Below are 12,240 nucleotides of genomic sequence, written 5' to 3'. Positions count from 1 at the left end.
TGGTAAGGTGGTTAGGGTTTCTGGCTGTGTTTGGTCTGCTTGTCGTGGTTTGTTCTTGAGGAATCTGTGCACTGTATTTTTTGAGTATCCGTTCTTCTTGAATACGTTGTATAGGTGGTTCTCCTCTGTTTTCCGAAGTTCATCTGTGCTGCAGTGTGTGGTGACTCGTTGGAATACTGTTCTGATACTGCTTTGTTTGTGTGTGTTGGGATGGTTGCTGGTGTAGTGAAGTATTTGGTTAGTGTTTGTCGGTTTTCTGTATACGCAGGTTTGTAGTTCTCCATTGTCCTTTCTTTCGACTGTGACGTCCAGGAATGCGAGTTTGTTGTCGGTTTCTTCCTCCTTGGTGAACTTTATGCCTGAGGGTGTTGTCGATGATGTTAAATGTCTCTTCTATCTTGTTTCGTTTTGTGATGACAAAGGTGGACCCAGATGTTTGGTTTGATGGTTGGTAGGGCTGTTTGTTCTCGCCTTTGCATTACCGTTTCTGCTATGAATCCTGATAGCGCAGATCCCATGGGTGTGCCGTTGGTTTGTTTGTAGACTATGTGGTTGAAAGTGAAGTGGGTGGTGAGGCATAGGCCCACTAGCTTCATGATGTTTTCGTTGGTAATGTGATTGATGGTAGTTGGGGTGTGTGTGATGGTCAGTTCTAAAAGTGTGATGAGTGTTTCCTTTGCCAGGTCGATGTTGATGGAGGTGAAGAGTGCTGTTACGTCGAATGAGATCATTGCTTCGTCTTCCTCTATTTTGGTGTTTTTGATGATTTTTAGGAATTCCTGGAGTGGAGTGGATGGAGTGCTGTGACTCTTCTACTAGGTATTTCGGTCTTGCGTGTAGTTCTTTGGCCAGTCTGTAAGTTGGTGTTCCGGGTAGTGAGACTATAGGTCTGAGGGGGGCTCCTGGTTTATGGATTTTTGGTAATCCATAGAATCATGGGGTGTTGGTCCCGTCGGGTTTCATTTTCTGGAATTCCGTCTTGTTTAATTGTCCGGAATTGTGTAATTTTCTTAGGAGATATGTAAGTTTGTTTCCTAGTTGTGGGGTCGGGAAAGTCAGTTTAAAAAGATGGAGGTGAAGGCTGAAGGTAAGCTTAGTGAGGAAGAGAGTGTGGATGAGCAAACCCATGGTAGCCAAGGGTCTGGTAAGGAACTGTTTAAATATATTCAAGCACAGCCTCCATTTGATGAGAAGGATGTGGAAGCCTTTTTAGTTTCATTTGAAAGGTGGCCAGTGACCATGTGGGTTTTGTTGATCCAAACAAAACTTGTAGGTAGAGCTAGTGAGGTATTCACGTTACTATCAGAGGAGGTATCTGGGGCATATGAGGAGGTGAAGAAAGCCATCTTAAGTGCACATGGGCTTGTGCCAGAAGCCTACAGACAATGTTACTGGAATCTGAGGAGGGACCCTGGTCAAACATACATTGAGTTTGAAAGGATCAAACAAAGTAATTTTGATAGATAGACAAGGGCATTAAAAATAGAACAAATCTATGACACTCTTTGAGAGATGATTATTTGGAGTTCAAAACTTCACTTCCTGAAGTAATGAGAACTCATATGGAAGAGCAGGGAGTTAAAACAGCAAGATTAGCAGCTGAAATGGCTGATGATTATGAGCTGGTCCATAAATCAAAGTTTGGCTTCCAAAATCACTGCCAATCCGTGAGGGATAGAAATTGGGGAAAAGAGAAATCCTCATGTGGAAAGGGAAAGGTGGATCTCAGTGAAGCTTGTAAGGATAATTTACCACAGGGTAAAAGAAAATCCTTGAAGGGGAAAGGGAAGTTAAAAAGCTCCGGTGTTTTCACTGCAATAACGTAGGCCATATAAAATCAAAGTGTTGGTAGGTCACGGAAAACACTGGGAAGCCAGATGTAGGAAAACAGGAGAAGTCAGTGAATTTTGTTGGAGTGGTAACAGAACACACACTGGAGGGCTAGAAAGCTGTACCAGAATGTATAACCTGGTCAGAGGTTGGTTAAGGAGGAGTGCCAGATCTTCTGAAACCATATACCTGCGAAGATAGAGCTCACTCGCATAGGCCAGTAGCAGCAGATAAAGAGGCTGCAATATTGACAGATACAGGATCTTCTCAATCTTTGATGCTGAAAGATGAGGAGATATGTACCTCTGAAGGACTATTGCCAGAAAAGGTACTAGTAACAGGAATTCACGGTGAGACAAGAAGCACTCAATTATGTAAAGTGAGGTTAGATACAGGTTGCATAGGACAGAAGTTTTTTAGTTTTTAAAGGTGTGTCAGCACAGGCTTGGTGGGCTGGTAAGCCTGCTCCTGTGCTGAATTGTTCTTTGTTCTTTCCTGTCTGAACAGAGGAAGCCACATGGTTGTCTTTTGGGTTGTGCTCCTTCATCAGAGCTGGAAGCAAGACCAGGAAGGACCAGCACAGGAAAGGTTATCTTAGCAGAAAGTGAATTGTCTGATCTGTAAATGAAGAAACTGTTTTAACAGGCAGCCTGCTTCAGTTAGAATCATATTTGGAGTCATACAACCACAGAGCACAGAAGGAGGCAATTTGGCCGAATGTGTTGGTCTCTTTCAACTTTGTCCAATCCCCAAGCTGTTTCTCCATGACTTGCAAATATCTGTTTTTTTTAAATATTTATTATTTTCTTTTCATAAAATTACCACTGAATTTTTCAGACAGTGCATTATGCTTCAGCTTGCTGTGTAAAATAAATTTTTACTCACTTCTCAAACATAAACAGAAGTTGCTGGAGAAGCTCAGCAGGACTGCCAGTATCTGTGAAGAGAAATCAAAGTTAACGTTTCAGGTCTGAGGAAGGGTCACCAGAAAAAACCCCTTGCTATTCAGTTTGTCTATGCCCCCCATGATTTTATAACTTCCATCAGATCACCCCTTAACCCCCTATGCTCTTATGAGAAAGGTCCCAGCATATCTAGCCTCTCCTTATAGCTCAAACCCTTCATTCCTAGCAATATCCTGGTAAATATTTTCTAAACCTCTCCAATTTAATAATATCCTGCATATAGTAGGGTGCCCAGAACTGCACACACTGTACTCCATAAGAGGCCTCACCAACATCCTGTACAACTTAAACATGACATCTCAAATCTGATACTCAAAGTCTAAGCAATGAAGGCAAGCCAATTAAAATTTTGTAGGTTTCTATGAGAAACCCCTTCATTTTTCTAAAACCCAGCGAATATAATCCTAACTGAGCCAGTGTATCTTCCATACATGCCCAAGAATCAGTCTGGTAAACCAATGTTACACTCCCTTCATAGCCAGAACATCCTTTGTCAGATAAGGAGACCAAAACTGCACACAATACTCCAGGTGTGGCCTCACCAAGGCCCTGTAGAATTGCAGCAAGACATCCCTGTTCCTTGTTCACAAATCTTCTCTGATTGAAGGCAAACATACCATTTTCCTTCTTCTCTGCTTGTTGCACCTGCATGCTTACTTTCAGCATCTGGTGTATAAGGACATTCAGGTCTCACTGCACCTCGCCTTTCCCAATCTATCACCAACCAGATGATAATCTATTTTCCTGTTTTTGTTACCAAAATGGATAACCTTACATTTATCCACACTGTACTTGATCTGCCAAGCAGTTGTGCACTCATTCAACTTGTCCACATCACACTGAAGCACCTCTGCATCCTTCTCACAGTTCACCCTCCCACTCAAACTCAGACATCATCAGCAATTGTGGGATTTGAACGGACATTTTTTTAAAATCCATTACAACCCTGTGTTATTACCTCTGCACTCTACCTCCTCTTGGAAGCATTTTGTATAAAATTCTACCAGCTACTACAATGGGATGTGAACATTTGACTCTAAAGCATTAGCCAGGGTCACTGCATTAACTTCCAATAAGATTACCACAACACCACCACTACCTCATAAAGGTGTAGGAGGGCAGTAGCATTAGGGTGAGTGTGAGTATTGGGTGCTGTGCTGGAGATGTGACATATCTGCAGAGAACTGAATGAATAGAGCTACATGTACTATTTCTGTTGTGCAGGAGAATACATGGAAAAATCAACATTTGGGGCTTGGCTCTTGAAAGCAATGAGCCATGGTCATACTGTCCTGAGATCCTGGATTGTCTTGATACACTAGTTTCAGATTGGAACATCTGTCCTCGTGCTGCTGATTTCTTCTGCCTTTACTGTTTAATTGTCTTTGAGAGAGCTGACCTTATTACAGCTCTTTTGATCTTGTAGCAGATCCTCCCAGGTGTCTTTACCATTCCTGTGTTACTGCAGCCTTGGAAATCCAAGTGCTGGTGAGCCATTGTCAGCACACAGTTGTCCCTTTTATTATAAGTCCTTTACTTTGACAGAAAAGATGCATTATCCTGTCCACCCTCCTTGACTAGCCAGGATTTCCAAAGGCTAATGCTGTACCTCAGTCAAAGAGCCACTGTAAATCCAGTCCAGCATTCAATGTGTTCCCAACCCTCCAATGGGTCTCCCTTTTGGCCATGAATTAGGTTGGGAAAATTCCACCATAGCCTTATGCTGCATGGAGGTTTGCTTAATGACGTTTGGAGACAAAGGGACATGCATGTCAAGGAAGTGCCGCACATGAGGCTGCTGAGTAAGGTAAGGGCCCATGGTGTTAGAGGCAAGGTGCTAGCATGGACAGAAGCTTGGCTGTCTGACAGAAAGCAGAAAGAGGGGATAAAAGGGTCCTTCTCAGGATGGCAGCCGGTGACAAATGGTATTCTGCAAGGCTCATTGTTGGGACAACTACTTTTCACTTTAAACATTAATAATCTTGATGAAGGAACTGAGGACCTTCTGGTTTAGGTTTGCTGATGATACAAATATGTAGAGACACAGGTAGCATTGGGGAGGTGGGGAGGCTGCAGAAAGATTTGCAGAAAGGTTAGGAGAGTGAGCAAAGAAGTGGCAGATGGAGTACAATGTAGGAAAGTGTGAGGTCATGCACTTTGGTAGAAAGAATAAAGGCATAGATTATTTTCTAAATGGGGAGAAAATTCAGAACTCTGAAGTGCGAAGAGACGTGAGAGTTCTAGTCCCAGATTCTCTCTGAGTAAACTTGCAGGTTGAGTCAATAGTTAGGAAGGCAAATGCAATTTGCATTTATTTTGAGATGACTTGAATATAAAAGCGGGAGTGTATTTCGGAGGTTCTATAAGGCTCTGGTCAGACCACATTTGGAGTAATGTGCACAGTTTTGGGCCCCATATCTCAGGAAAAATGTAATGGCACTGGAGCAGGTTCAGAGGGGGTTTACAAGAATGATCCTGGGGGCGAAAGGCTTGCCTTATGAGGAGTGATTAAGGACTCTGAGTCTACACTCGATGGAGTTTAGAAGGATGAGGGGTGAATCTAATTGAAATTTACAGAATACTGAATGGCCTGGACAGAGTACATGTTGGGAAGATGTTTCCATTGGGAAAAGAGACTAGGACCCGAGGACACACCCTTAGAGTAAAGGGAAGATGTTTAATTCATTGCACCGAAGGCTGCGGAAACCAGGCCATTGAATATATCTAAGACAAAGATAGATAGGTTCTTGATTGTCAAAAGGATCAAGGGTTATGGGGAGAAAGTGGGAGAATGGGGTTGAGAAATTTATCAGCCACGATTGAATGGTGAATGGACTTGATGGGCTGAATAGCCTAATTTCTGCTCCTCTGTCTTATGGTCTTAAGAGTTGAACTTACCTACAAAGATCTGTTCTGTCATATTTAATGTGTATTAAATATTATTATTTCAGGTCACAAATCAGATGATAACTGCATGCAAAGCATACATTACCAATCACGGGTCTGTTACGATATGGGATTTGACTCCAGACATTGCCGTTAAAAAGCTGAGAGCCTGTATTAACCTTCATCAGGTAATTTGTAGGATTAGGGGCAATATGCTAATTGTATTTTCTCAATCATAATGTTGCATTCTCCTTCATCTTGATTTGCTACATTCAGTATAAGTGTGTTGTTCTTCATTGATTTTTCATTGATTGTTGGTTGTCTAAGAAAATGAACAATCCCATTCTGAACGTGGGGGGAAAAGACCTACTTGCTATTCTAGCACAGATGATCTGATTACTCCACATTCCCATCTACCCCTGCCTTAAAAATAAAGATTCTGCTTCTGCTGCCTTTTGAAGAAGAGGGATCCAAAGAATCATGACCCTTCATGATGAAAAAATTCTGCTCCTCTGTTTAAAATGGGCAACCTCTTTATTCTTAAACAATGGCCACTTGTTCTAGATCATTCCATACGAGGAAACATCATTTCCACATATACCTGTAAAGCCACCTCAGGGTCTTATGTATTTCCATCAAGTTGCCTCTTACACTCCTCAACTCCAATGGATATGAGGCTGGCCTGTCTAACCTTCTCTCATATGACAACCCACTCATTTCAGGTAACAGTCCAGCAAACCTTTTCTGAACTGCTTCCTTTTCATTTATGTACAAACTTAAATAAGGAAACTAATATTATATACAGTATTCCAGATGTGGTCTTACCAGTGTCGTCATAACTGAATCATAACCTTCCTACTTCTGCATTCAACTCTCCTTGCAGTAAACTATAACATTCTATTATCACTTCTAATTGTTGTAGCCTAACACCAACATTTTGTGATTCATGAATTAGAATGACCTGATCCTTCTGCATCTTCATGCTCTGCAATTCTTGCCATTTATATAATATGCTTTCTTATTTTTCCTGCCAAAATGGAAAATCTCATATTACCTGGTCTTTACTAATTCACTTAGCTATTGCTTTGTGGCTCCCTTGTGTCATCTTCACAGCTTACTTTCCTTTTTCCTTTGTGTCATTAGAAGATTTAGCAACTACACCTTCATCCAAGTCATTGACATAAATTGTAAAAAGTTGAAGCATCAGCACTGATCCCTCTAACACATTACTTGTTGCCACCTTGCCAACCAAAAAATGACCCATTTATCAATCCTCTCCATTTTCTGTCAGTTAACCAATCTTCTTTCTTTTGCTGTCTACATCATTTATTTTCTGAAATAACCTGTGATGCGAAATTTTGTCAAATGCTGTTTGGAAATCTAAGTATATTATATCCACCAGTTGCCCTTTATCCACAGTACATGTTTCTTGCGTAATGTCATAAGAGAATTGGTTAAGTAATAGGAGACAGAGGACAGTGGTAGAAAGCTGTTTGTGTGACTGGAGTCTGGTGTTCAGTGGTCTACCACATGGTTTAGTGGGCTACCACATTGGGCCCTTTATTGTTTCGAATATTCATAAATGAGAGATGAGAATGTGGGAAGAATGATCAATAGTTTGTGAATGACAAGATTAGGCAGGTAATTGATAGCAAGGAGTGAGGTATCAGGCTACAGGAAAATATTACCAGATTGAGCAGTTCAGTGGAGGGTGGAATTTAAACTTGGTAAATGTGAGGTGATGCACTTTGGAAGAAGGAACAAGTCGAGGGAATACTCAATGAATGGCAAGACACTAGGAAAGAACAGAGGGATCTTGGATGCTTGTCCTCAGATTTCTGAAGGTGGCAGGTCAGGTTAATAGGGTAGTTAAGAAGGCATTTGGGATCCTTGCCTTTAACAGTCGTGGAATAGATTATCAGAGCAGGGAGGTCATGTTAGAACTTTAGTTAGGCCAAACTGGAGTGTTGTGTGCAGTTCTGGTCACCACACCATAGAAAGGATGTGCTTGGACTGGAGGGACTGCAAAGGAGATTCACCAGAATGCTGCCTGGGATAGAGCATTTGATTATATGGAGACGCTGGATAATCTAGGAATGTTTTCTTTGGAGTAGAGAGGTTGGGAGAGGACCTGTTAGAGGTGTATAAGATCACGAGGGTCATGGACAGAGTGAGTAGAGAGCAGTTGTCCTCTTATTTGAAGGGTTGAAAACAAGGGGGCATAATTTTAAAGTTAAAGGCAGGAAGTTTAGAGATGATTAGAGGAAAAGCCTTTTGCACCCAGAGGGTGGTGGGAATCTGGAATGCACTGCCTGGGAGGGCAGTTGAGGTGAAAATCTCACAACTTTAATAAAATATTGGATGAACATTCAAGGCTATGGGTCTAAAGGGGAAAGTGGAGTGAGTGTAGGTACTGGTATAGTTTTGGCAAGATAGACTTGATTGATCGAAGGGCTTCTGTTCTGTATGATTCTTCTGCTTGTCCTTTCCCATCTGAAGATGAGGAGCTCCCATTGTCCGTGTCAGATGGGAGTCACTTCAGGCATTGGTTTAGGAATGATTAAACCTCTTGAACTTCTTCACCAGCTGCTACTCTTGCAATTGTCCTTCTGTTGGCTCCTCCTTCATTTACTTTGCCGAGAAGTAAGAGGTTTCAGGGACAATGACGTTTAACAGCCTTCTGCCTTGCATCTTTTAGCCCTCACCATTCCTCTCTGCTTCCTTTGTCCCATCCTTCACACTGGAGCTCCAAGTAGGTGGATGGTTGCATGTTTGCTATTCAGTATGCATTCCCTTGGTTCATCTTTGCTACCTGTGCGTAACTGAGGCATTTGGTTTATGACCAGTTGGCCTGTCATCCCATACAGGCTGCAGCACTTCGTCCACTTGCACTTTTTGATATGATGGTCTTCCTCCTTGTAATCCTAAAAAATGAAGGCACTACAGTTGGCCACAATGTGGCTAGATTTGCTGCAGGAAACAAGCTATTGGATGACCAACTGAGACGAGATAGCCCCAGCATCCCTGAAAGCAAAGCACAGAGAGCAGAGGATCGCTTCTTTGCCATTTACATCAAAGTTACCTTGACCTGCTCTTTGCTGAACCGAACCCTGAAGCTTTTCTTGACCTCTGTGCTGTCCTCCATCATGTTGACGTACCTGACAAGGAAGTGATGATGGGGATGGGAGTTGTGAAAGCGCACAGTTGCAGGAAAGTTCCATTGTGATTGCAGCATAAACAGAGACTTTGTTTTAAGGATTGACAATGGTGCCAGGGTTTCTTTCTCCTCAAACATCTCAAGAAATTTCAAACTTACAGTAAAGTTCTTGAAGGTCACATCTATGTGGCCATTACTGAAGAGGTCTTGCAGACACTAGATGTCCACAGCTTCAAATCTGAAGCATTCTAAAGATGATAAGGTTGATCGGTGTACCTTCTTCATTATCTTCCATTATTACCCTAACACCGGTGTGCAGCCTCTGGTTTGGCAAAAATTGGCCCACCATGGTCTATTTCCAAAAGCAGTTAAGTAACTCAAAGCTGATCATGCTGACAAATTCAATATATTGCAACCAATGATTTGAGATGGCATGGTGGCTCAGTGGTGAGCACCGCTGCCTCATAGCACCAGGAACCCAGTTCAATGCTAGCTTTGGGCCACTGTCTGTGTGGAGTTTGCGCATTCTCCCTGTGTCTGCATGGGTTTTCTCTGGGTGTTCCAGTTTCCTTCCATAGTCCAAAGATGTGCAGAGTAAGTGGATTGACCATGTTAAATTGCTCATAGTGTTCAGGGATGTGCTGGCTAGGTGGATTAGCCATGGGAAATGCAGGGTTACAGAGATAGGCTGGGGGTGTTGGTCTGGGTGGAATGCTCTTCCTTGGGGCAGTGTGGACTTAATAGGCCAACTGGTCTGCTTCTGCACTGTGGGGATCCATGAATTGTGGAGTCAGAATGAAATTCAAATTTATTGTTCTGAACATCAATATGCTTCAAAGGTTGACAACTAAGTACTATCGATAAAGCTTTTGAATTCCATTATGTGTATAATTCTCAGGATGTTAATAACAACTGCTTGTCCTTTTTCTTACAATGTTAGGAATATCAGTCTTGTTATAACATGACCAAGCAAAAAATGGAGGAGAATCCAAAGGAAAAACCATTTGAGTTTAGTGAAATGTATATCTTTGGGAAGTTTGATACATTTGAGAAACGACTAAAAAAGATTATTGAGATACTAGAGACTATTACTATATACTCCAGCCTCGAAGAATCCACAATTGAAGGGGCTGAAGAATTGGCAAACAAATTTCAGGTCAGAAATATAACTGTGTGTCAATATCAAAATAAATTTTATGTTGTCTCATTTATACACAAATATCATTTCTGTTTCTTACCGTATTACAATGCAAGTATTTGGAAGGACATTGAGAAGTAGAGTTTCCTACTATTGTGTATTTAAAATTTCTAATACCATATTGTGGATGTTGGTCTATTTTGAGAATTACATGAGGGACAGTCTGGGATATATTTTGTACTTCATTGTAATGACATGTTTTGGGTGTAAATTTGGTACACTAGAATTAGATTCCAATTAAATGAATTTCTTTGATAGGCCAGTTCACTTTCTGTCTTTCATATATTGCAGGTTATTGCATCTGGAATGAAAAAGCAAGATTATAATATCCTGGACTACAAAAAAACAGTTTTTGATGTGGATTACATGCTTTTTACTACTCAGATCAGTGACTTGCATGTTTGTATCCATTTAAAAATTTGAGTGGAGAAACCTTGTAATTTTTGGCTTTATTTGACTGCAATAGATAACTCTTCTTTACTTTTTATAACAGATTTTGAATGAATCTGGGGCAGACTGATGGGATGAATATCTCTTGTTTTTTAAGGTTTAGAACATTTCCAGGTGAAATGTGTCCTCAAAGAACCAATGATATAGCGTAAACTATCCTTAGTATTCTAATTGTAGGTGCTACTCACACAGGATATAAGGGTGACCTGTGAATAAAACTAAAATATTACATTAATGAATTAAAATTCATTCTGTAATGTAGAAAGTATTTCACATAATATCTATCCCTTTACCTGACTTATCGATGCATCATCTTGGCATTTGGTGAAAGCATTCATGGACTAAGAATTTTGAGTCTGAAAGAGTTGTGTCATTTTTATGAAAATTTCTTAGTATTGCAAGCAATTGTCAGTGGCCAAATAAGGTAGTGTAGCACCTTTCCTATTAACATGTTTCATTGCTTAATATAGCCTTCAATTATATGTAGCAGTTCTGGTCAAATGAAAACAATTATTTGGAGGCTTGTTTGTCAATGTAAATACCATGGGAATGGTTATAATTCACTGGTGAAATGTGGGCATTGCTGGCTAGGCCTCCATTTGTTGCCAATCCATAACTGCCCTCAAGAAGGTGGTGGTGAGTGTATCTGCTAGCCTTGTTCTTCGAGATGGTAGAGTTTGCAAGTTTGGAAGGTACTCTCAAAGTTGCTGTGGAGTTGCTGTGTACTAAATGGTGCACATTCTTGCCATGGTGGCACAGGAAGTGAATGTTTAAAGGCATGAGTAGAGTTCCTGTCAAATGGGCTGCTTTATCCTGAATATATCAAGTATCTTGAGTGATGTTGAAAATGCATGCATCCATGCAAATGGAGACCATTCCGACACATTCCTGACTTATGCCTTGCAAGATAATGTACAGGTTTTGGGGAAACAGGAGGTCGATTACTTGACACAGAATTCCGACTAGACTTCTGATGGCTGGTTCAGTTTAACTCCTGGTCAACAGTATGCCACAGAATGTTGAGAGCGGGGATTCATCAATGTTAATGCCATTGAATGTCTTCAGTACAATCGCCAGAATGTTGTCAGTGCCCATACCTAGAGCCTCCAGTTGGAGGCGACACATGGAGAGGGTTGAATTAGCTGAAGGTTAGCATTGATGATGCTAGGGATCTCAGGCTGAGGCCCTGAGATAGATAATCCACTTACCACTCTGGCTGAAGATGGATGTAAATGCATTAGCATTATTTTTTACACTGATTTGCTGGCTCTCCCAACATTGTAGATAAGAACATTGATGGAATCACCTTCTCCAGTGAATTGTTTAATTGTTCACCACACTGGATGTGCCTGGACCACTCATCCATTAGGTGTGGGATTGCTTAGATATCTATTTATTGCAAGCTGCTCACACAGCTTCGATGTTCTAGCTGTTTGTTTCCAGTACATTAATCGATGCATCTCCATGACATATGAATAGAATACTGACATGCAGCAAATTTGTCTTCAGCTCTCCACTTCATCACCCTGCCCCCACCTTTATCTGCAGCTTCCTCTACACCCATCCCCAGTCCTGAAGGAGGGTTACACCTGAAACGTGCCTTCTCTGCCTTCAGATGCTGCCTGGCTTGCTGTGTTCTTCCAGCCTCCTGCCTGTCTACTTTAGCTCTCTGCTGGCAAGGAAGTTTAAGTAGATTTAGATTACTTACAGTGTGGAAACAGGCCCTTCGGCCCAACAAGTCCACACCGCCCCGC

General features: G+C 41.4%; 1 protein-coding gene across 1 annotated transcript in view; it reads left to right on the top strand.

Moving 5' to 3' along the window:
• The window catches only part of LOC122558738 (dynein axonemal heavy chain 5-like), a 274,642-nt gene that overhangs the window by 31,022 nt on the left and 231,380 nt on the right, over positions 1 to 12,240 (top strand). Inside the window, exons 10-12 of the mRNA XM_043707530.1 lie at positions 5,747 to 5,869; positions 9,779 to 9,994; positions 10,328 to 10,435. Of these exons, the coding sequence (XP_043563465.1) occupies positions 5,747 to 5,869; positions 9,779 to 9,994; positions 10,328 to 10,435 (447 nt within the window). The remainder of the gene's footprint in view (positions 1 to 5,746; positions 5,870 to 9,778; positions 9,995 to 10,327; positions 10,436 to 12,240) is intronic.

Source organism: Chiloscyllium plagiosum, chromosome 17 (genome assembly GCF_004010195.1).
Source record: "Chiloscyllium plagiosum isolate BGI_BamShark_2017 chromosome 17, ASM401019v2, whole genome shotgun sequence".
Taxonomy (NCBI): Eukaryota; Metazoa; Chordata; class Chondrichthyes; order Orectolobiformes; family Hemiscylliidae; genus Chiloscyllium; species Chiloscyllium plagiosum.
This window is presented reverse-complemented; position numbering and strand designations above follow the sequence as displayed.